Genomic DNA, 21,065 nt, shown 5'->3' with positions numbered 1-21,065 from the left:
GACGAGGGTGTTGAATGTTTCCACGTAAATAATTTCAAGACGATGGTTCTTCCGTGGAATGCATAGATTGATTTTTTCCAAAAGTTGGGAGTAGGCCGGAGGAGGTTGACGAAAGTAGGTGTGAGAGAAGATCTCACTTTTTGTGCATATCAATCCAGCAAACTCCCCGCGCGCGCGCGCGCGCCACACAACGCTTTTGCATGGAGAATGCGAGAGCGCGTGTGTGTTCCTCTGTGAAAGCGCCGTGTCAACCACCGGCGCCCACATTTTCTCCTCCCAATCCCAATCTTCGCTAGCACAAAACTGCGCGTGTCAATCACAATAATGTACACTTACTCGATCTCCTCGTCCACGTCTGTCCTTTTTACTTTTTCTTCTTCTCCTTCGATCGCCTGTTTGATGGATAGAGCAAGCGCGCGCGCGCTAGTTTGGCCTTGGAGCGATGCTTCTCTCCTGCGACCATATCGCGTCAATCGCTGGGAGCTCGTAAACATCCCACTGCAGAGAGAGGGAGAAATCTGGGAGCTCCGGAAGCTTGCTGTTTGGTAGCAGCTGTGAAGGATTAGAGCCGGAAGGTTGGAAATGGATATACCTGTGTTTCTGGCTCACGCCTTTGGTGGTGGTGATCCCAGCCCGGCTTGCAGCGTCCGGGATTTTTTGCGATAAGCTTTTCATTGCACCCCATACCGGAGATTTCCTGTGACGAGCCGAGTTGAATTCGGAGGTGTGTGAGTGCACAAAACTTACTTTGTCACCGGGGACGCAGCACTGAAATCTCTGCACAGTGTCCGGCTTTCAGCGAGGAACGCTTCGGCGGCTTGCAAAGAAGCGGCTGCTTTGCTTTTATCCGGCCCCTCCTCCAAAACCAGGCCATGATAATAATAAGCTGCCGCCTGTGCACGAAAGGAAGTTGCCATCTTGACTTTCGAAATGCTTGTTTGAAGCTACTTCGTACCTTTGCCGAGGCACGTTTCCATTTCAGAAATAATACATGCTTTTCTCCCCAGTTGTTCTGCAAGCGGACTCGTTGAAGTCCCTCAAAGGCCTGTGCAGATCGTCAACGCACCTCATATGAGTGGAATCACATACTTATTACCATTTGCCAATACTTTACTGCCTCGCATGCTATTCTGCGCTTCACTGCCAATGTTGCTTTTAGATTGTCAATGGCCAGGCCCAGTTGAATCTCGAGAGTCTGCAAAGTTCATATACAAGTCAAAAGTTAAGCTCCGAGAACACCACTCAAGTGAGATACTCTTTAGTACTTGTCCCAATGCTTGCAATTGCAAGGATTTCAGTAACTCCTCTTGTACGTCAGCCGGGAATTTCGTCCTACAAATGAAACTTACGTACACGCTTAAGATAAAGGGAGAATTCTTACTTCAAGTCCTCAGGAACATTTGGATACACGCGCTCAATGCAGTAATCCAGAATCCGGGCGGCTTCTAGGAGCATCTCCACTGCAGCCTTCCTTCCTGAACAACACTTGCAAAGTTCTGAGATCGCCAGCCACACTTGATATCTTTACCATCATTCGGTCTAAGTCGCTGGTCTTCAGAGCTTGGTTTAGGCGTGAGCGTGAGATTGGCCTCTAAAAGCGAAAGCATAGCGAGAAGATGCAGCACCGAAAGGAGCTCATAGTACACGCTAGGCACGACGCTCTCCTGGTAAAAAAAGACAAGCATTTTAGTATTATAAACGACCAATTCATCCTCGTGCGCAGTACCTTGATCTCGTCTTCCTGGTTGCTCCAGCAAAACTCTAAACAATTGCTCAGGCTGCCTTCCTCTCCTAAAGCTAAAATCAAGAGTCAGAGGTCACAGAACAGATTCTTCACGAAAAAAAAGTTTAGTTACGTACCTTCTGTCGTGGTCATCCCTTGTAATGCAGATAGATAATTCTCGAGAGCGCTCCGAAGCTCATAAATACTACTTGTTTCTGTCAAAAGGGGGAAATAATAAATGTTTAGAACCAACCAGCGAAGGACAAGATCTTCCACCGCACGTACCTGACGCTTTGTTGTTTGCTTTCGCGATCTTGCATGCGTTCTCGGCAGCAGCCACCACTTTGGATCTTAAAGCTGCCAGTCTTCCAATTAGAGCGCTGGAGTAGTGCTCCCTGACAAGCGAATTCCCGAAATCCACCTTTCGAGGCAACCGGAGACCCGGGAAGAACACATACACTTCACCGAGAGTCGTCGACAGCGTAGCGTGCTCGTCTTGTGTTTTCGAGAGAGCGCATCCCATTTTTTTTTTCCTTCACTCAACCCAAGAGAGAACGAGAGAGAAGGAGAGAGAAAGGGAGGGAGAGGGAAATCAAAGAATCTGAATCGATCTTCCTAAGAACCAGCGCTTAACGCGATCTGGACGAGCTAGTGCGAATTATCGCCGCCCCAAGATGGATCTCCTACCGCTCCTGTGTTATTTCCTCGTCGATCGTCAAATTCGAGCAAGACTGTGCCATACTCTGGGACGATTTACCAGGAATCGGAATCGAGCGTGCTGCGGTGTAGAGCCTAAGCGATCGAACCAGGCGCCCCGGCCGATAAAACCCTAGCGCGATAGCTCCTTCCTCCGCTCCGGCATTTGATCGAAGGATGCTCTGAGCGTGGAGAGCTTAGTGAATGGAAATGTGGGGCAGCTCACAACTGCAATGGAGTAGAGCCTCGTGTCCGGAAAAAATGATTTTGGTGGGGGTTCGAATCTGGGCCCCAGACGCGTTCTAATCTCCCCGCCATCGGACGGTCTGCGTGAGAGGGAGCCTCCACAACGAAACAATTGATTTAATCGTAGAGATATTTAATGTAATGTGTGGTTGATCTAATCTCTGGGCCTTGTGTGTTGATTTAATCCTTTCATGACGTGCTTGATGTAGAGAAGCGCAAGCGAAACAGCACTTCCATGCCACCACGCCAAAATTCGATATTGACCGCAAGGAGAAAAGGGAATCAATCAATCAAGGAGTGATTTTGATCCGGGGAATATTCCTAATAATTAGATGTCACCGACCAGTGCGCTCGGATTCCACTATAGTTTCGCTGGGAGAAAAAGCGGGGGGAAGATTCGCTTCTCGCCATCGTTGAATTCTCTAGATCGACTGAATCGATTCGACCCCCAGATCGATTTACCACGTCACAACACTGTGTGGTTGTGAGACCACACCACCGACCAATCCCCGATCGCGACAAGCTCTGCCGCTTTTGGAAATATCTATGGGCGGCGTATATGGTAAAACACCTTTTCAGTTTAAAGAAGAATCCCTAAAAGGAGAAATACCCTAAAACGAAAATCTTGGAAGAACCCTAAACTAAACTGGTCCGCTGCATTCTTCCATGGATTGGTTCCACGCCCGCGAAGTACTCCATGCCCATCGCCCGCACGCGCTGCAAGTCGAGAATCTATCGGCATCGCGCAGCGATCGAGCCTTGCATTGCGTCGTCCCAGGCGATGATCAGGAGGCGGATCATCGGATTTGCGTCGACGATGATCCAGATCGATGGAGTCATTGCCGTACCGCGCGAGCGCGATCTTCCTCAGGAAGAAATCCCCCCGGCCGGGAGCCTGGCCGTTGAGCCGAGAGCGTGAACAGGATGATCGAAGCTCTGCCACAGCGGCAAGCCATCGGCGGACTCGAGAATGAGGTTCCCGGAATCGTCCAGCGTCATGCCCCGGGCGGTGACGACCTCCACAGCCCGTGTGGATCGCCAATCGCGATCTCCTCGTGCCCGAGGGCGCGATCCTGGAGCTCGGGCTCGATGGCAATCTCGTCCTCCGGCCGGAGGCGCTGTCAATCATCGCAGAGGGGAGAAGTGGATGGATCGTTCATCCACCGCGCCCCAAGCGCCAAGCAATATAACTTTCCGCTATAATAATATATGTTTTTCGCAAATAGCTGACATCACAGAATTCAAAATTCGTAAATTTGGGTCCAGTTCAATTTGCTGGCATTTTGCAGTAATGAACAGATTATACCAGATAAAATGCTGGATGTTATTTTAATCTCCACTGTAATTTTGAAGAACCCTAAAATCATGGCGAGTTGACTGGCGAAATCCTGTGTCGTTCAAGAATCTAGGCGAAAAAACCACTAAACACAATCCATCACCTCCCAGATAAAAGAACTTTAACCATCCGCATTATCGTTCGACTACCCGGGTTATAAGAAGCTTGTTTAGTGTTGTGGAAGTTTCATATAGACAAAGGCGATCAAGCTTTGGTAAGAGAGGACCAAGTTTACACCAGGACATCAGCTACTTTTGCAAGATCTTGGACACTATCATATCCAATATATTCCCTTCATATGAAAGAATGTATCAGTGTGCTAGAGTAAGAAAAAAAAATGTATTTCTACATGTAATGTTGATATTATATTAAAAAAAACACTATATCAGTGGGCTTGCTGCGTAAGGTAGGACTAGTAATATAACATCCTAGTGAATCCAACTCACCAACAAGTTGTATCTTGTAATTCATTCAGCGTCCTCTTGGATATTTCCATCCTTTAAAATGTAAAAAACCATTAACCAGCATATACCTTAAATATATTAAATTAAGATTACTACATATAGCATAGAAAAATTTGTTTTTAGAGAACATGAACTGCAAGGTTCATATATCAAAGATTTGTGAAGTGAATTCTAAGTCCCTTTGTGGGGCATCTAATGCTGAGATAAGCATCATGTCAAGAAAAAAGAATTGTTCACAAAGCCAAGAGCTAAAGACTTGTTTGGAGATCTTTAGCATACAAGAGCACAAGCATGGAATTTTCTTATCAAAGGTTACTGTCATGCATATGAGCACAAACCACTTTTGAGTTTACAGTGAAAAGTTGAGTTTGTGAGCTAAACAATTGTACTTTAATACAATCATTATAAATATATAAAAATTAACGTTCATGGCAAACTTAACTTTATACTATATTTTAACATCTCTACACTAAAAAATGTTTTGGAGGAACCTTCATACTCTAAATCTCTTCTACTTTTCAAAGTTCAAAGTAAGGGAATAATTGTCTACAATCATACTTAGGCCACTTTCCGGTCATCTTCATCCTTCTCTTAGGGTCTACTAAACTTTTGGTTCTCCCTCTAAATCCACCATGTTAAATATTACTTCAAAATATTCTTGCCCCATTCATTAGCCATGAGAAATAAATTGGGCTCCAATACTAATGTTATGATTATATCCTTTACGTTCTAAATTAATTGGTTAAAGGGGTGATTATTTTATTGTAAAGCCTTTTTTTTTATCCTATTATCAGATGCTTAAGAAACTTCCCCTTTTTGCCCTGCCTATATAAAATAGGGGTACTTAGCTCAAGTTTAGGGTTCATTGTTGATAAAGACTCTGGGGATTGATCGGAGCTCCAGGTAGGCTCTCCACCCTCGCAAGTTCATATAGGTAGGTAGCAATAAGCGAGTAAGACAGAAATTTGGAAAGCGAAGCTGAAGAGGTATGCTAGAGGCGATCAAGAAATCGTGTTGAAACTCTCAACGTTTGAAGATTGCAATGCAAAAGGGAGGCAGTGACACAACAAACAACTCAAACAAGCAAATTGCAAAACAACGGGCCAAGGAACTCTCAAAGCGAAGAGAAACTCACCGATGTGGACAACGCTGTGACAAAACTAACGATCAAGAACACTTAGTTTCATGTTGCCAGGTTCGCGTGTGTTTCGATTTGTTCTAATTTCTTGTCATGAAGAAGCCAAGTGACATGTTGGTGCTACTCAACGACGATAAGAACTGAAAACGCTATGTCACAGCGTGTGCCAAAAAGAAAAATGCTACTAGATTGGAGAGATTTTGTGTCAACGTTTTGGAGATATTTGTTGTTGCTGTGCTCAACGCAATTCCTGCAACCTGAGAAACAACGCGATCTTCAGAACTTCAATCCAGCTGAAGACGTACATGACAATGACAACAACGATTATGATCCGTCGCTGATCCTTGGCCGGACCTGTCAACTCTCGCACCTCTCCACCTCGCAAGGTAAGTTCGTTTAGAGCTCTTCTTTGTGGTAGCAATAAGCGAGTAAGACAACGAAACAAGAAAGATTTGTCGGAGACAAAAAAGCGAAGCTGCTTGCAACGAGCTAGGATCGAATGATCAACGATAAATGAGAAATTCTCAACGTTTGAAGACATCAGGTTCGCAATTTCTTTTCGATTGAGAGTGTCGACAGGGTCAAGAAGATGCTATGCTCAACGCATAAGGGAGCCAGTGACACAGTCAAGCTAAGATGATATGCTCATCAAACAACTCAAACAAGCTAAGTGCAAAACAACGGCCCAAGGAACTCTCAATGCGAAGGGAAGCTTGTGAATATCATTGAAAGTTGACGATACTTAGCTTCAGGTTTGCATGTGTTTCAATTTGTTCTAATTTCTTGTCATGAAAAAGACAAGTGGTGAAGTGTTGGTGCTGCTCAACCACGATAAGAACTAAAAAATGCTGTGTTCAAAAAGAAAAATGCTACGAGACTAAAGAGATTTTGTGTCAACGTTTTGGAGAGGCTTTGAGTTATGTTGTTGCTGCGCTCAGCGCAAGACCTGCGAGCTGAGAAACAATGCGATCTTCAGAACTTCAATCCAGCTGAAGACGTACATTGACAATGGTCCAACCTCAATGAAAACAACGATCATGAAAACTCCAAAGGCAAAGGAATGTGCATAGCGTGAATTTACAAGAAAAGACGCCTGAATCAACTCATATATTGGTTTGTCTAACTAGGATGTTTTCTGTTCAACGAAATGGAAGTCGAAGTTTAAGAGGTTCGTGAGCTGTTTGTTCTAACCAAAATGTTTGTTCAAAGAACTGGACAACGCCAGGAGAGGCTTCAACCATCCAGGTCTATGTTCTCTTTAGTTTTCTTTATGGTTTCTCTAACTTCCTTTTGTTTTTGTAACACCATGAGATTGGGACGGTGCCACAGAACAACGTTCCAGGGCCAGCTAACGATGGGTAAATGGAAGTTTACGCTCTGGCAGTGGGAAAACGAGCCGATCTACACAAAGCACTCTGTGGTTTCCTTGAAAAGAAATGAATACATCTACAAAGTTGCAAACATTTGTCAAGTAGTTATGTCTCTTCAGGCACTAGCTTAGCTGTTCTTCCGTGGGAGTGGCCATTGCCACCGTCACTGACTTACAATTCCATTTATTTAGCAGTAACGTGGATCATACCCAGCGGGACGGGAGCCGTTTGTGAGCTTTATTCACGAAGTTCACGGATGAATCATCTAGTCAATCCTTACTCCCGAGATGCATGGGAAACGGAAGGAAAATTCGCCCAAGAGCCAAGAACACTGGACGAACTGGAGATAAACAAAGAGAGGCACTCCTGGTTTAAGAATACATTTTGCTTCTTGGTGTTAAGGTTTAACAAGTTGCTTTCTTATAATGTGAAAGTTAGACTACGTGGCCCGAATATGCCAAGGCGCGATTCTTTGTTTGAGTAAGAGCTTGCAAACTTTGAGTATCATAAGTGTCCCAAAGGGTGCTTGCTGTCCGCTAGGCAGTGGTGCGTTCCCTGGTCTCTCAAGTATCACAGTGTCCAGGCCTGGCAACAAAAGCAATGATACATTAGCAACACATCTCTCGCTTTTTTTTCCCAGACATTACCAGCTTCTTTAGCAGCAACAGCCCGTGGCGAAGTAATCTGAGAAGGCTCTCGTCGGCACCCACCGAAAGGAAGATTTCAGTGTAACTCTGTGCCTCTCGTTTGTTTCTGAAAAGGAATGAGATGCGAGGAGCAAATATAATGAACCAAGTGCGGAAAATCTCACCCTGCAGTATCGAAGTAGCCCAAAGTTTGTGTTCCCAAAGATCAACCGCTGCGCTTCTTGGCTCCCACTCGAGTAAATATAGGCCTGAAAGGAACAAGGCGACGACATCAACATCGTGCTTTGGCAACTCCTATCAGACCTTCGACTCAGCACAAGGAGAGTGCTTCAGGAACGTCCTGAAAGACTTGGCCTTTGTGTTCACCGTTTTTGTATCCTGTTCTCCAAATATATCCCTGTGATGCAAAGGATCAAGAAACGTTGATTCAAAACAAGACCAGACCTGGAATTATTTGAGGGCTGTAACTTTGCGATCAGCAGCAGTCATGCGAGAACGTTACGCTCTGACTTCGTCCTTAGGAGCATCACTTGGGGGAATAAACTGCGTTTGCACGTTTCCCTCCTTCGTGTCTTTAAGAGCCTGCTTGACATAACACGAGATTTCTGCTGCCACCAAAACCAATGAAATCTTGGCTGTTGCCTGAGAAGGTTTAGATCACCTTGAGTCTCCTTCGAATCGTAAGTGGCTGAGAGGTGTTTTCCCTCATTGTCATGTGCACAGGGAAACAAACGTCCATCACGAATGATACGGGAATCGTGGTGCACACGAGAAAAACATTTGATAAAAGCCCGCATAAATAGACAGCATTTCTTGCGGGATAGTTTTTCCTTGGAACTGCAAGGCTGAGTTTCTTCACTGGTCCATGCAAGGGGTCTGTATGGTCGAGGCCAAACTGGCGAAGCTTAAGTGCGGCATCAAAAAGATAATGGTAGCATTCTGCCTTCTTCGCAAAAGATTAAGAGTCAAGCTGGCAAAAGTGCTATCACCTTAGTTTTAGCACAGAACCACGAGTCACCCCAAACGTAAATCCCATGGTTTCTCAGTAACGCTGCCGTTGTTCGTGGATAAGCGGCACTCTTCCAGCAAAACACGAATAAGAAAGACAACAGTGAGAAAGGAACGAGCTTTTACTCACGGCTGCTGCTATAGAATTCGTGACCTCATATTCATACGCAGAGTTTTCAATGATCGGGACTACGAGCTAGTGGTAGTAACCATGCCCTTTGATTCCTTTGATCATCTCCATGTCCACGACGGTGCGATGTATCGCCGGCTGAGATCCAGAAGCTGTGCAGGCACGCAACAGCAGCACGGAAGAGCCATCCAGCAGGCTGTCCGATCAGCAGGATTCCTTGTCCCCTCCCGCTAGCGACGAGTAATTAAGTTTCGTTTTGGACTAATTGAGAACTTCCTCTTTTTGTCCTGCCTATATATAGTGGTACTTAGCTTACGTTTAGGGTTCATCGTTGATGAAGGGCTGGGGCGGTGGATGCCGCGGACGGGATGTCTTGGGGTTGGGGTCGCGACCCTTCCACGCTGCCCATTGATCGGAGCTCCAGCTTCTCTCTCCACTCTCGCAAGGTAAGTTCGTTTAGATAGGGCTTTCTTTGCGTTAGCAGTAAACGAGTAAGACAGAAATTTGGAAAGCGAAGCTGCTTAAGAGGTCTGTTAGAAATCGTGTTGAAACTCTCAACGTTTGAAGATTGCAACGCAAAAGGGAGGCAGTGACACTACAAACAACTCAAACAAGCAAAGTGAAACAACGGGCCAAGGAACTCTCAACGCGAAGGATGTGGACAACGCTCTGTGAATACAAACAAACTAGATCAACGACACTTAGTTTCATGTTGCCAGGTTCGCGTGTGTTTCGAAATTTCTTGTCATGAAGAAGCCAACATGTTGGTGCTGCTCAACCACGATAAGCACTGAAAAACGCTTTGTCACAGCGTGTGCCAAGAAGAAAAATGCTACTAGATTGGAGAGATTTTGTGTCAACGTTTTGGAGAGATTGTCAGTGCTTTGAGTTATGTTGTTGCTGCGCTCAACGCAAGACCGGTCAGCTGAGAAACAACGCTGGGCATCTGAGATCTTCAGAACTTCAATCTAGCTGAAGACGTACATAACAATGACAACAACAATCATGATCCGTCACTGATCCTTGGCCGGACCGGTCAACTGCCGCACCTCTCCACCTCTCAAGGTAAGGGCTTTTCTTTGCGTTAGCAATAAGCGAGTAAGACACAGATTTGCCAGGGACAAGAAAGCGAAGCTGCTAAGAGGTATGATAAACGATAAAAGAAAGGAGGCGATCAAGAATTCGTGTTGAAACTCTCAACATTTGAAGACACCAGGTTCCCTCTTTCTTTTCAATTGCAACACAAAAGGGAGCCCGTGCTAAGATGATGTGCTCAAACAACTCAAACAAGCAAAGTGCAAAACAACGGGGATTTGTTCTAATTTCTTGTCATGAAGAAGCCAAGTGACAGCTCAATGACGATAAGACGTGTGCCAGGAAGAAAAATGCTACTAGATTGGAGAGATTTTGTATCAACGTTTTGGAGAGATTGTCAGTGCTCCTAGTTATGTTGTTACTGCGCTCAACGCAAGGATTTTGTATCAACGTTTTGGAGAGATTGTCAGTGCTTCGAGTTATGTTGTTGGTGCGCTCAACGCAAGACCTGCGAGCTGAGAAACAACGTTAGGCACCTGCAATCTTCAGAACTTCAATCCAGCTGAAGACATACATGACAATGGTCAAACCTCAATGAAAACAACGATCATGATCCGTCGTTGATCCTTGACCAGCCCCTCCACTTCGCAAAGGTAAGTTTATTTATTTTTCTTTGTGTAAGGCAACGAAACAAGAGAGTAAGACAACGAAACAAGAGAGACTTGCTGGAGACAAGAAAGCGAAGCTGCTTGCAACGAGCCAAGAGGTATGCTCTAGAATTATCAACGATAAAATAAAGGCTAGAGGCATTCAAGAACTCGTGTTGAAACTCTCAACGTTTGAAGAATTCAGGTTTGCTCTTTCTTTTCAATTGAGAGTGCCGACGACGGGGTCAAGAAGATGCTATGCTCAACGCAAAAGGGAGCCACACAGTCAAGCTAAGATGATATGCTCAATCAAACAACTCAAACAAGCTAAGTGCAAAGCAACAGTCCAAGCAACTCTCAACGCGAAGGGAAATTTGTGAATACGAACAAAACTAACGATGATTAAAAGTTGATGATACTTAGCTTCAAGGTTTGCGTGTGTTTAAATTTGTTCTAATCTCTTGTCATGAAAAAAAACAAGTGACGTGATGTTAAGACTATGTCCAAGAAGAAAAATGCTACGAGATTGGAGAGATTTAATTGTTGCTGCGCTCAATGCAAGCCTGCGAGAAACAACGTTGGGCCAGAACTTCAATCCACAATGAAAACGACGACCATGAAAACTCCAAAGGCAAAGGAATGTGCATAGCGTGAATTTACAAGAAAAGACGCCTGAATCAACTCATATATTGGTTTGTCTAACTAGGATGTTTTCTGTTCAACGAAATGCGAAGTTTAAGAGGTCCGTGAGCTATTTGTTCTAACCAAAATGTTTGTTCAAAGAACTGGACAACGCCAGGAGAGAGGCTTTAGTTTTCTTTATGGTTTCCCTAACATCCTTTTGTTTTTGGAACGCCATGAGATTGCAACGGTAACGTTCCAGAGCCAGCTAACGATGGGTAGATGGAAGTTACGCTTTGGCAGTGGCAAAACGAGACGATCTACACAAGTAGTTTCCTTGAAAAGAAATGAATACATATACAAAGTTGCAAAAATTTGTCCAGTAGTTATGTCAAAAAACATTCCCAGAGACGAGCTTGTGGAAGCTGTAGCAGTTACTCAAGAGTTTGTCCGAGCTTGAAGACCTCGGGCTCGTCACTTCCAGAACTTCCAAGCCGGTCCCTTCTGGCGTGAGCACGAGCAGCTTCGTGTCCTCTTCCAGGGCCGAGGAATTTCTTCCAGTCCAATCGCTTGTGCCTGAGTATTTTCATCCAGCCTTTTGTCCAGCCTTCGTCCAGTCGTGCCTCTGGCTCTGTCTGAGGGTTCTTCTTCGTCCCTGGCATTCGGGAGTAGACTCAACAGCTCCAGCTCATTTCCGCTTCTCAAGTACTCGAGCTCGTGCCTGAGCATTGCGTCCTTTCGCTTTGAAGTTGCAGTATCACGGGCAGTCTCGGTCTCCTTGGTGTACTGCTGGTTGTATCTCTCCACAAAACTCACAACCTTTTCCTGGATCAACTCGGGGACGTGGCCACCTTGGAGCCGAGACGCAAACGCGAGTTTTGTAGTCCCCTACCTCGTCTCTGTGAAAGGGAGAGGCTTGCTGTTAAGACGCATCAGCTTCTTCCAAACACTCGACGCCAGTTTGCCAGGATCGCTCGCTGGCTGCAACACGGCTAGCCTCCGGTTCTTCATAGCTCAGGTACACTTCCAGTGGTTTACTCTGCCTTCTACACCTCTTGCATACTGAAAAATTTCCATCCTGAAAAATGTTAATGGTCAAAGGCATGAATAAAGACCATTAGCCAGGAGTTTTTGATTGACTCCACTATAATGAGGTAATTCTGCAAAGATAAATGGCCATGTGGTGTGCTACCAGAAGGCTGGGCAGGTTCCTTTGATCACAATCTCTCCAAAACGTTGCCAACCAAGTATGGCACACGCTGTGACATGGCGTTTTTCAGTTCGTATCGTCGTTGAGCAACACCAGCATGTCACTTGGCTTCTTCATGACAAGAAATTAGAACAAATCGAAAGACACGATAACCTAAACCTAAGTATTGTTGATTGTTCATATTCGCACAGCGTTGTCCACATCAGTGAGTTCGCGTTGAGAGTTCGTTGTTTTGCAGTGTCACTGGCTCCTTTTTGCGTTGCAATCGAAAAGAAAGAGCGAACCTGGTGTGAGAGTTTCAACACAAATTCTTGATCCCCTCTAGCCTTTCTTTTATGGCATTGGATTTTCATGTTGTAGGAGATGAGAGTGGAGCACTAGATCCAAAGACCGCGAGAAATCAATCTGCGTGGAACAAACTAATTTACTCTCCTACAGCATGAAGAGCAGCACCTCCAAAAACAAAAGTAGCCTTCGTGCATTGATTTCTATCGAAAGCTTGCGTGATGAAAACCACAGAAACAGGGCCCATACCATGGAGTCAAGGGGACCATTCGCCAATCTTATTTGAAGCTCCTGTGCGGAGAGGAACTAGCAGTCCAGGGTTGTAAACCTCGCAAAGAGCTCGCTTTGCAGCAGCCTCTTCATCTGCTCCTCGAGCAGCATCACCACAATCCGGCGCTCTCGCATCCCGCCCTGAGGCGTGGGAAGTAGCACCATCACCCCGTTGCCATACCACGACTCCAGCACCATCGAGAAGTGGGCCGGCCGCCCCCACCCAAACTCAAACTCGTACACCGGGAACGAGTGCAAGCTGATGCTGAAGATCCCCATCCCGGTGCTGGGTGGGGAGACGTTGAGCCCGATATCATGGCCCTTGCGCAGCGTCTCCTCCATCCAGTCGATGGTAGACTGGATCCTCTCCTGGCCTACGTTGCGGACATCCTCGTGGAAGAGCCGCGCGGCGTGGGAGACGTGCTTGGTCTTGAGATCGCCCACGGCGCACGGCAGGCAGAGCGTGAAGGAGGAGGTGCCGCAGTACTCGCTCGGCATCGGTGGCTGCCACCGGTTTCTGCCCACCTTGGTGGACACCGCGTAGATGTAAGTGTTGGTCACCGAGTCGTCGAAGTCACGGGCCTCGGTGATGCACTTCCAGACGAGACCCGAGACGGCCTCGAAGGAGGTTGGGCTGCTGCCGTAGGCGAACGGGCCAGACGCGATCTCGTGCTTGAGCTCCGCGAGCTGCTGCTCGTTCATGTGGAATGCCCGGACGTGGTAACTGGGCTTGAAGTCCTGGGCGGCCTTGTCCATCTCCTCGGCGATGGCGGGGGTCACAGCAACGAAGTCCCGGACCGGCACGGTGACGCAGGGCGGATCCCGCGCCTTGAGGAGGCTGGAGTCGAAGCTGGGCGGTGGATTCGGCGGTGGGAATCCCCGGTGGAGCTCCGACCAGGCCTTGAGGAAGGGGAAGAACGAGGAGCCGTCCAGGAGGGTGTGGCTGGTGACGAGGCCCAGAGCTATCCCGCCACACCGGAACTTGGTCACCTGGGAGAGTAGTCAAAGCCGATCAAAGCCGGTCAAACGATTTACCTGAACTTTGAGCTGAGGGAAGTTCTCCGGATCGGTGATCGCGGTCTGGGCCGGGTTGAGCTCCTGCTCGATGGAGCACTGCTTCATGGAATTGCCCCAGTCGCCGAAGCTCGCATCGGCGAAGGCCACCACGAACTCGATGCCGCGGTCGTTGCACTCGAGGATGGGGCGGTCGAGGCCGGCGATCCTGGGCCTCCCGGCTAGAGGATAGTACGGGACGAGGATCCGGGAGAGCGAGTCCTTCAAGCTCGCCACCAGCGAATCGAAAGAGCTTACGTGATCCAGAGCAGCTGGGTAGTAGTAAACTTGCTTGATGTAGTTATCGCCCAGGACCTGGATTTGGAAGTTGCAAAGCCAGAGAGTGCAGGGCTGCGGTGTTGGGACCGCTGGAACGATCGTGGACACGGACTCTACGCGCACAACCATCTTTGCAACCAAAGATGAAATCCACAAAAACCACAAAAACACTCAAGAGAGGGAGAAAGAACACCACAAAAACTTTCGGTATACACTCACAAACTTAGATCATCCCAATCCCACACGAGACGTTTCTTCGCGAAGATCCCATGAGAAGAACGTGCTTATCGCACATTCTCTTATGTCAGAAAAAAATCAATGCGTGATTGACAGAAAACTGTACGCCGACCGTCAGGAGAGCAGCACTCTCCGCGAGGAGAATCACAGCTCCAGGGAGCGACAGGAGATGGAGATTGTGAAGCCCTCGATTCCCTACGCCTCCTCCAGCGCTCCAAACCCACGTCAAGCCGGCTAGATTCTGGAGGCCGCATTTCCTTTTGTTCTTTTGATCGTGTGATTGTTTGATTTTTATTTCCTCTGTGTGACAGAGTTGTGCGCGGCCGCGTCACGGCTTCGTATTATCGTCTTTCCATTCATCCTCTCGTACACAATGCTCCATCTGGTCTCACTGATCATGTGAACCAAGCACTCTTAACCACGGTTTGTCTTGTGGATGATAGCGTATAGACTGTGGTGATGGATGATCCTTGCGTTTTCCGCCTAGGTCCGGGGACTTGGATGGCTAGCTATCTCTTTGTTGCGGCCAGCAGCCTCCCGAAGCTCTTGACTCAATCGCCATCAGAAGTTTCCAAGAGGTAAACATGGCTTTGCATGTAAGTTTTCACTTGCATATTTTCTAGCGGGATTTGTTTTGTCACGACCATAGAACACGTCTTTCGCTGCCGAGGCAACCTGGTGTTTGCTCGTTCCTGCGCCTTTTACGAGTATTGGTAACATTCATTTTTTCGACTTGGTTGATTGATGAGGATTCTTCTTCTTCGTTACCTTCTTCTAAGGAGGGAACATCCTTCAAGCAGTAAGACGCTTTGGGGAACATTTGTCACTTGGGACGATCACCACCGGTGACAGAAGCATTTCTCGAGTGAGTCACGTCATTCTTTTCTCTCGTTCGTAAGAATGGCATCTCAACAGTGATATATGACGTATGGCTGTAAGAATCCAGAAGAAGCAAAACCTTTTAACGAGCTCGCAGGGATTTGATAGGGCTGCAAACCCAAGCCGACTAAACAACCAGGACATGCATGGATGCGTTTCCTTAGTCAGCTGGGAACTGCTTTTCCCATTCGTCTGACAATTTCATGCCAAAAAGCTTGTTTTTTTGTTGTGGAAGTTTCATATAGACAAACGCGATCAAGCTCTTGTAAGACAAGACCAACGTTTACATCAGGACGTGAGCTACTTTTGCAAGATCTGGGACACCTATTCCCTTTCTTGAAATAAAAAGAAATTACAGAAGATTGCTAATAAATTACGAGAAAAGGGGCACTAAGACGAACTCTGCGACGCCAGTATACTGCTCTCTTTGCACCGTGAAAATCCCGTGCTTAGGGTGGAACACAATCCATCTAGTGGGAGTAAACCCCAGGAGCACCACACACTGCCCAATCCAGTACATGTTGTACGTGCTACAATACCACGCCTTGCCACCGCCGTCATCCACAAAGGCATCATCTTTTTCAAGTTGCTCGCATCTCAAGCTCGTTACCACTGGGTGTCGATTCAAGAGCTCCAACACCACCTCCTCGCTGGGTCGAGTAATCAAGCCCACTTTCCTCAAACTATTACCTAGAACATAAACTTGGAATAAATTCTTGTCCTGCTGCTTATGCCTGAAAAGCTCCAGTGCCTTATGGATCAAGGACAAGGCTGGCTGTTGGCGCTCCTGGAGAGAAAACTGGTGTGCTGTGGTGCCAAGCTTGGTCATGGCCTGGGAGCAAAGGTTTAACGCTTGCTCCCAGCAACCAGAGCACCGTTTCGCTTCTTTGTTTACTGTGGCTATGGGCATACCTTGCTCATCGAAGTCAAACAGAGGCTGGAGATCACCGCCTCGAGGCGGATTAGTGCTTTTCAACTCGCTACCTGGAAAAAGACCGCTCCAGTCGACTGTCGCTTCCTCGGGAGATCTTCCTGGTACAAAAGGCTCAACCTGGTATACCCTCTGAGCCCTAGACGCAAGATCTCTGAGGCAACACCAGCGCGAAGCGTGGATCACAACATCCGGCTCCTCCACTACCATCTTTTTAGGGCAACCCTTCAACTTTATAGTCAAGCTTTAAGTATGCTTTTATTTACCAAAAGAGCTAAAAAAGAATATATTGAGCAGGATAAGATGAATTTGCCAATGCGATCACAAAACCTTGTGCTGTAAACTCGTTCCTCCCTTACAAGTGCTTGATCGACCGCCTTAGCTTCCACAAACGCAACAGCATCTTAAGAAAGAAACCGATGAAACTAGTGACATACCTTGCTGATTAGAATCGGGAATGAGCACCTGTCTTCCCATCCGCCCCATACAGCCAGTACTCGAACGAGCCCTCCACAAAGTTGTAGTAGCCACCATGGAGCGTGAGGTTGCCATTCATGACTGCGTCGTGCACGAAGGGAAAAGCCAAGAGGTTTGACAGCGATAAGTTGATAGACTCCTGGCACGAAATCGTCAGACGAACGGGGAAAGAGCAGCGGTCGCAGAGCAAACCTTTTCGCACATTGTGCACTGCTGTTCCAGGTCCTTGTCAGCTGCTGCCTTGAGAGCCGCGGTACGAGCCGCAAGCCCAATCTGGATCCAGTCTTCAACAAAAACACTGACTAGAAAATCACGTCAGAAGTGCCAGAAAAGGAGAGAAACAAGCAAAGCGAGAGAGTGTGTAAGTACCTCCGTTTCACATTTTCCTTCTGAGTCATGAGAGCAAGGATGCCACCACACCTGCTGTGCCCGATCACCATTATACTCTCCACCTATGGACGGTTTGGCAAAGCTTGTATTTGCCGGAAAATGGTTACCTTGAGAACCATGACGGCGTATTCAATAGCTGCACTAGTGCCGGGATAGATCATAGCCTGCCCGGATTTTCACAACCATGCTTTGGAATCCAAACCAAGAAAATTACAGAGTACCTGCTCTGGTGGAGGAACCATGTTAGCAATGTTGCGGACGACAAATGCTTCGCCTGGCCGGAATCCAAGAACTGTCGTGGGACATACTCTCGAGTCGGAGCAGGCAATGACCATGAACTGCACAAGAAATATAAGAGATGAGCCGTTTCGAGCGTTCTTAAGACCAGACAGCGCTTACCTTTGGAGTCTGCTTCACCGCTACTTCGCGAAACAGCTTTGGTTGCCTCCTGTCCACAGCACAAATTCGGAAGTTGGCATTGAAACCGTCCAGGGATTCAGATTTGTCTGGCGTACAAGAAAGTCTCCTGCTTGAATTTTTCAAAGCCGTGCTGGATTCTCTGCTTCACTCTCTCCGTTGGGGTGAATGTATTCTGCGCGATCACCAAAAAATCATAAAAAACCAACAGAAGGACAAGAGCAAACTTACTTGGTATGCTTGGCAGAGGCTCGTGTGTCTCCCCGCCGCGCATTTGCCAAAACAAATAACTGAACAAAACGTGCTGCCCAATCCTCCTGGAAACGGCGCTCGGATCATCTTTTCTTCGTATTTAGGGTGTGCTCTACACACGCAGGCGCCAAGTGGTGTCCTACGTGCCAAAGAAAATCAGTTACAAAGAAAACCAATGGATACGTACTTTACTCGCCGTGAGACCCGAGCTCGTTGAGGAAGAAGCACCATTGACAGTATAAATATAAAGTAGCACCCGGAGCTCTCTATTCCTGAAACAAAATATCTAAAAACCAAACAAACGAACAAAAAAAAAAAAAAAAAAAAACACTGGTATAAATGCAGATACGACGAGGCAAGCAATACCTTGAAGATCATAATGCTCGAACATCAGAAAGGCGAGAAATCAAGCTTGTTAAATTTTCGTTGAGCATACTACAGTCATTCACGCATCCAGGAGAAAATCACTTACCAGGGCAGTGATAAAAAAAATCACATGGATGCACTAACTATTATGTCACCGAATGGAACCGCTTGCTTCACTAAGAGAGACTGTTTGGACCCGAGGACCTGTTCCACACGCTGTCAGAAACAAGTCGCGAATAGAAAATACACAAGGTTACCAGAATGTCATAAAACATGCAAGCTGCAACTCTTCTAGTTTTTCCCGTCAGAATTTGTTCCAGCGACAAACTCGCGTTCGAAGCCTGTTTGCTGCGCCTCTCCAACATAAGTGCTACTGCCCTGGTCACATGAAACATCATTGAGAATATATTTACCACTTGATAAGCACTGACCTCGTCCGTCCGGAGCATACATCACTGTCTGGAGCCTGGGAGTCACGGCCGTCTACAAGTTCTGTAAGGAGATCAGCGAAATGGTGAAGTGGAAAGTGCAAAAAGTATCATCACCTTCAAAATGGCAATCAAAGTCCTGCAGAAAAAAAACCGAGTTCATAAAAAAATGAAACAAAATCACGCAGCTTACGGGTAAATCAGCTACAGAGTCGACAGCTGGGTTTATAGAAGCGTTCAAATTGTCTTCCCCGTTCAGATTATCTCCAGCAAGCTTTTTCGTGGCGGCGATCTCTAAAAGTTTGTTAAAAATTAGTTCTTATGAACTTGGAAGGTAAGCTTAATACCTCTCTCTGTTTCGCGTTCCAAAACACCGTAAGTCCTCAGTTGATAGTTGCTCGCTGGCAGCCGGCTACCAGTTAGCAGCTGAAGCAACCTCTGGTCCCTAGCAGTCATGTTTTGCATAAGAAGCATTCGTCGATAACAGCAATCGGCTCTTTTACGAGGCCTTAGCAGGTCTTTTGTGCTACGGAGCTGGTTCTGTAGCAGCCTACCAAAACCCGGGAGTCAGAGTTGTAAACGAATTTGTGATACTCGGCTTACTCGTTCGATAGCATGGTCGACATATCAAACGCAAGCCGCTTCCGCTTGTTACTTGTCCTGACGTTGCTGCGTATCTCAGTGCATGGTTTCTGAGGTGTCCTTGGAGCGAAGGCCAACTCTGTGATAAAAGACAGTCACGAGCCTTTACACTTAGAGTAGCTCACCTGATTCTTTTTCGGAAAAATAGCCGCAGTCTTGCGCGCGAATGGCCTTCTCCCTCTCTATCACAGTCTGAAAAGGAGCACCTGGCATTTGCTGATCAGCTATCTCATCAACGATCGAAGCCAAGGACCGCATTGCCGTTGGACGTAGAAGGTTGTAAGGTGCTCGCTCCCTATGGTCTGCCAAGACGTCATTTGTTGGTGTTTGCGGCTGAAATACTCCATCGTCCACAATGCCGGACCATTCATCCAAGTTTTCTTTCTCTTGGCTGCAGTACAGGGTACGTTACTCTCGTTGAAGAAAGGAATCACACCATACCATTGCGAGATGACTTCCTCAACTTCGAAGCCGAATGGCAAATCACCATCAGGAAATCTTTCTGTAAAGTAAAAAGTTAGAAACGACTAGACAAAAAGCCAGTTCTCACCATCTAGCTCCGTGTTGTAAGATCCAAAATGATCTACGTTTGGCTGCAAAGTAATGTGCTCTGCCAGTGCAACGTGCAAATCGACATTGCTGCACAAACGCTGACAGAAAGTTAACAGTGCAACATTGCCAATCATATTCCCGTACCTGTGTACTGCGTTTACAACCTCTTCTTCCCGAAAAGGATCGAGCAAGTCAGCCAAGTTTCCAGCATAGCCCACACAAAGGCGCTCAGTTTCCAGTAGAGAAGCCTCGCTAGCTTTGATGCTCAGCCTTTTGACCTTCTCCCAGGTCTCGTTGGAGACTGCCAGGAGGTAGACAACCTTCCTAGAGTAAATGCGTGCCACGCCCAGCAACAGATAAGCGGACACTCTCAAAGACAGTGGCACGTCGGGGAAGCGAAGGATTTCATCTGCCAAAACCCCACGCCTTTGAGCTCGAGTGCGCAAAAACCACGACTTTGAGCGCAAACATGACGGAAGATAAGACTTACCAACAGTTGTAGCGATGTCTGCCGCGCTTATCTCGCTCCTGGCAAGCCGGCGCTCCACATGAGCCGCGCGCCAAGCCGTTCCCAGCGGCCCCTTCCTTGGCAGAGATTGCATTTACCCGTTCAGCAGTAGCAGTAGCTCGCATTCTTCGTCAAGCACTCGCGCAGAACACAAAACCTAGGTAGCGAGGATCGAGAGAGCGTCGAGAAAAATAAATATCTGTTCAACGATCACAGACAACTTAAACGGTGCGGATTGAGCTGACCGTTTTTTACCTCGCTATTTTGTCTGTCCCTGCCTGTAACAAAAAACTGTTAACTGTGTCTCATTGTAGGTATTACCAGTTAGACACCCGATCTCCCTCACCAGAGCACGAGTTCAGCTTTTGTCTAACTTCGTGTTAAGCTCTCCAGCCTTTCTCGGCCTCCTGGGACGGACAGTATGAGCCTGATGAAAGCTGAGTATTCACTGCTGTAAAAAACTTTGCATTGCCAAACAGGTATTGGATGCAAGAAAGTGGTGGCCGTGTAACAAGTCTCACTGAATGGATGCTACGCTCCACACCCTTGTAGTGGCTTAAAATCGAAATCAATGATGCAATCGCAAAGGTGACAAGCGGAGATGAAACAAGTATAATATTCACTAATTAACATAACTTTTACGTTTCATACATTGATTGGAAAAGTAGGTGTGTGTAATATAATTCATTTGTGAATTTTATTTTAATTACTATCTAGATGTTTATTATCTCAATATTTCTAAATTAATCATATAAGATAATTAAGTACACAGTTCCAAAATGGGAAAAACTTGCATATATATGGATCTCAGTCTTTCTTTTTTTGTTG

General features: G+C 46.7%; 4 protein-coding genes, 1 long non-coding RNA gene and 1 pseudogene across 7 annotated transcripts; 1 reads left to right on the top strand and 5 right to left on the bottom strand.

The window, feature by feature from the left end:
* Positions 1-10: 10 nt before the first annotated feature.
* Positions 11-2,660, bottom strand: LOC9652551 (BRO1 domain-containing protein BROX). 2 transcript variants are annotated; one of them, XM_024666875.1, is made up of 11 exons: positions 2,009-2,660; positions 1,861-1,938; positions 1,727-1,797; positions 1,529-1,664; positions 1,382-1,475; positions 1,266-1,332; positions 1,097-1,195; positions 956-1,045; positions 748-893; positions 593-697; positions 11-552 (listed from the first exon to the last, which is right to left on the bottom strand). In XM_024666875.1, the coding sequence occupies exons 1-11, from the start codon at positions 2,244-2,246 to the stop codon at positions 333-335; spliced, it is 1,344 nt and encodes a 447-aa protein (XP_024522643.1). In that variant the 5' UTR covers positions 2,247-2,660; the 3' UTR covers positions 11-332. The 2 variants fall into 2 exon arrangements, with proteins under 2 accessions (XP_024522643.1, XP_002993132.1); XM_002993086.2 differs by having other exon boundaries at positions 11-538; positions 2,009-2,658.
* A 3,181-nt stretch (positions 2,661-5,841) lies between these two features.
* LOC9652550 lies at positions 5,842-8,869 on the bottom strand (annotated as a pseudogene).
* Positions 8,870-9,332: 463 nt separating this feature from the next.
* On the top strand, positions 9,333-9,642 carry LOC112343429. Its single transcript, XR_002991268.1, has 2 exons — positions 9,333-9,477; positions 9,570-9,642. It is a non-coding gene; the product is annotated as an uncharacterized LOC112343429 (long non-coding RNA).
* Positions 9,643-12,728: 3,086 nt separating this feature from the next.
* Positions 12,729-14,782, bottom strand: LOC9652548 (shikimate O-hydroxycinnamoyltransferase). The gene is made up of 2 exons (XM_002993083.2): positions 13,862-14,782; positions 12,729-13,816 (listed from the first exon to the last, which is right to left on the bottom strand). The coding sequence occupies exons 1-2, from the start codon at positions 14,285-14,287 to the stop codon at positions 12,863-12,865; spliced, it is 1,380 nt and encodes a 459-aa protein (XP_002993129.1). The 5' UTR covers positions 14,288-14,782; the 3' UTR covers positions 12,729-12,862.
* A 1,659-nt stretch (positions 14,783-16,441) lies between these two features.
* On the bottom strand, positions 16,442-18,304 carry LOC9652661 (carbonic anhydrase 2). 2 transcript variants are annotated; one of them, XR_002991270.1, is made up of 11 exons: positions 18,214-18,304; positions 17,929-18,013; positions 17,721-17,880; positions 17,588-17,664; positions 17,472-17,520; positions 17,294-17,410; positions 17,180-17,236; positions 17,052-17,102; positions 16,875-16,984; positions 16,643-16,821; positions 16,442-16,587 (listed from the first exon to the last, which is right to left on the bottom strand). XR_002991270.1 is itself a non-coding variant. In XM_024666866.1 (11 exons), the coding sequence occupies exons 2-10, from the start codon at positions 17,970-17,972 to the stop codon at positions 16,651-16,653; spliced, it is 864 nt and encodes a 287-aa protein (XP_024522634.1). In that variant the 5' UTR covers positions 17,973-18,013; positions 18,214-18,304; the 3' UTR covers positions 16,442-16,582; positions 16,643-16,650. The 2 variants fall into 2 exon arrangements, 1 of the variants encoding a protein (XP_024522634.1); XM_024666866.1 differs by having other exon boundaries at positions 16,442-16,582; positions 16,875-16,980; positions 17,052-17,134.
* On the bottom strand, positions 18,139-20,428 carry LOC9652471 (sister chromatid cohesion 1 protein 3). Its single transcript, XM_002993081.2, has 12 exons — positions 20,220-20,428; positions 19,874-20,138; positions 19,728-19,816; positions 19,619-19,679; positions 19,303-19,568; positions 19,139-19,256; positions 18,883-19,085; positions 18,729-18,829; positions 18,653-18,674; positions 18,539-18,599; positions 18,365-18,485; positions 18,139-18,311 (listed from the first exon to the last, which is right to left on the bottom strand). Exons 1-12 carry the CDS (start codon positions 20,329-20,331, stop codon positions 18,234-18,236), a joined length of 1,497 nt encoding a protein of 498 aa, XP_002993127.2. The 5' UTR covers positions 20,332-20,428; the 3' UTR covers positions 18,139-18,233.
* Between the last annotated feature and the right edge of the window lie 637 nt (positions 20,429-21,065).

Source organism: Selaginella moellendorffii, unplaced genomic scaffold (assembly GCF_000143415.4).
Source record: "Selaginella moellendorffii unplaced genomic scaffold, v1.0 SELMOscaffold_149, whole genome shotgun sequence".
NCBI lineage: Eukaryota > Viridiplantae > Streptophyta > Lycopodiopsida > Selaginellales > Selaginellaceae > Selaginella > Selaginella moellendorffii.
This window is presented reverse-complemented; position numbering and strand designations above follow the sequence as displayed.

Excerpts from the sequence above, each read along its gene's own strand:
- LOC9652551 (XM_024666875.1), bottom strand. The coding sequence starts at position 2,246 with ATGGGATGCGCTCTCTCGAAAACACAAGACGAGCACGCTACGCTGTCG. Across the intron at positions 1,665-1,726 it reads ACCAGGAAGACGAGATCAAG|GAGAGCGTCGTGCCTAGCGT; the intron begins GTACTGCGCACG and ends TTTTTTTACCAG. Across the intron at positions 553-592 it reads GGCGTGAGCCAGAAACACAG|CTGCTACCAAACAGCAAGCT; the intron begins GTATATCCATTT and ends AATCCTTCACAG.
- LOC9652548 (XM_002993083.2), bottom strand. The coding sequence starts at position 14,287 with ATGGTTGTGCGCGTAGAGTCCGTGTCCACGATCGTTCCAGCGGTCCCA. Across the intron at positions 13,817-13,861 it reads TCCCTCAGCTCAAAGTTCAG|GTGACCAAGTTCCGGTGTGG; the intron begins GTAAATCGTTTG and ends CTACTCTCCCAG.
- LOC9652661 (XM_024666866.1), bottom strand. The coding sequence starts at position 17,972 with ATGGTGCTTCTTCCTCAACGAGCTCGGGTCTCACGGCGAGTAAA. Across the intron at positions 17,411-17,471 it reads CGGTGAAGCAGACTCCAAAG|TTCATGGTCATTGCCTGCTC; the intron begins GTAAGCGCTGTC and ends TTTCTTGTGCAG. Across the intron at positions 17,135-17,179 it reads ACGCCGTCATGGTTCTCAAG|GTGGAGAGTATAATGGTGAT; the intron begins GTAACCATTTTC and ends AACCGTCCATAG.
- LOC9652471 (XM_002993081.2), bottom strand. The coding sequence starts at position 20,331 with ATGCAATCTCTGCCAAGGAAGGGGCCGCTGGGAACGGCTTGGCGCGCG. Across the intron at positions 19,817-19,873 it reads GTTGTAAACGCAGTACACAG|CAATGTCGATTTGCACGTTG; the intron begins GTACGGGAATAT and ends GCGTTTGTGCAG. Across the intron at positions 18,312-18,364 it reads GCATGTTTTATGACATTCTG|GTCCTCGGGTCCAAACAGTC; the intron begins GTAACCTTGTGT and ends CGTGTGGAACAG.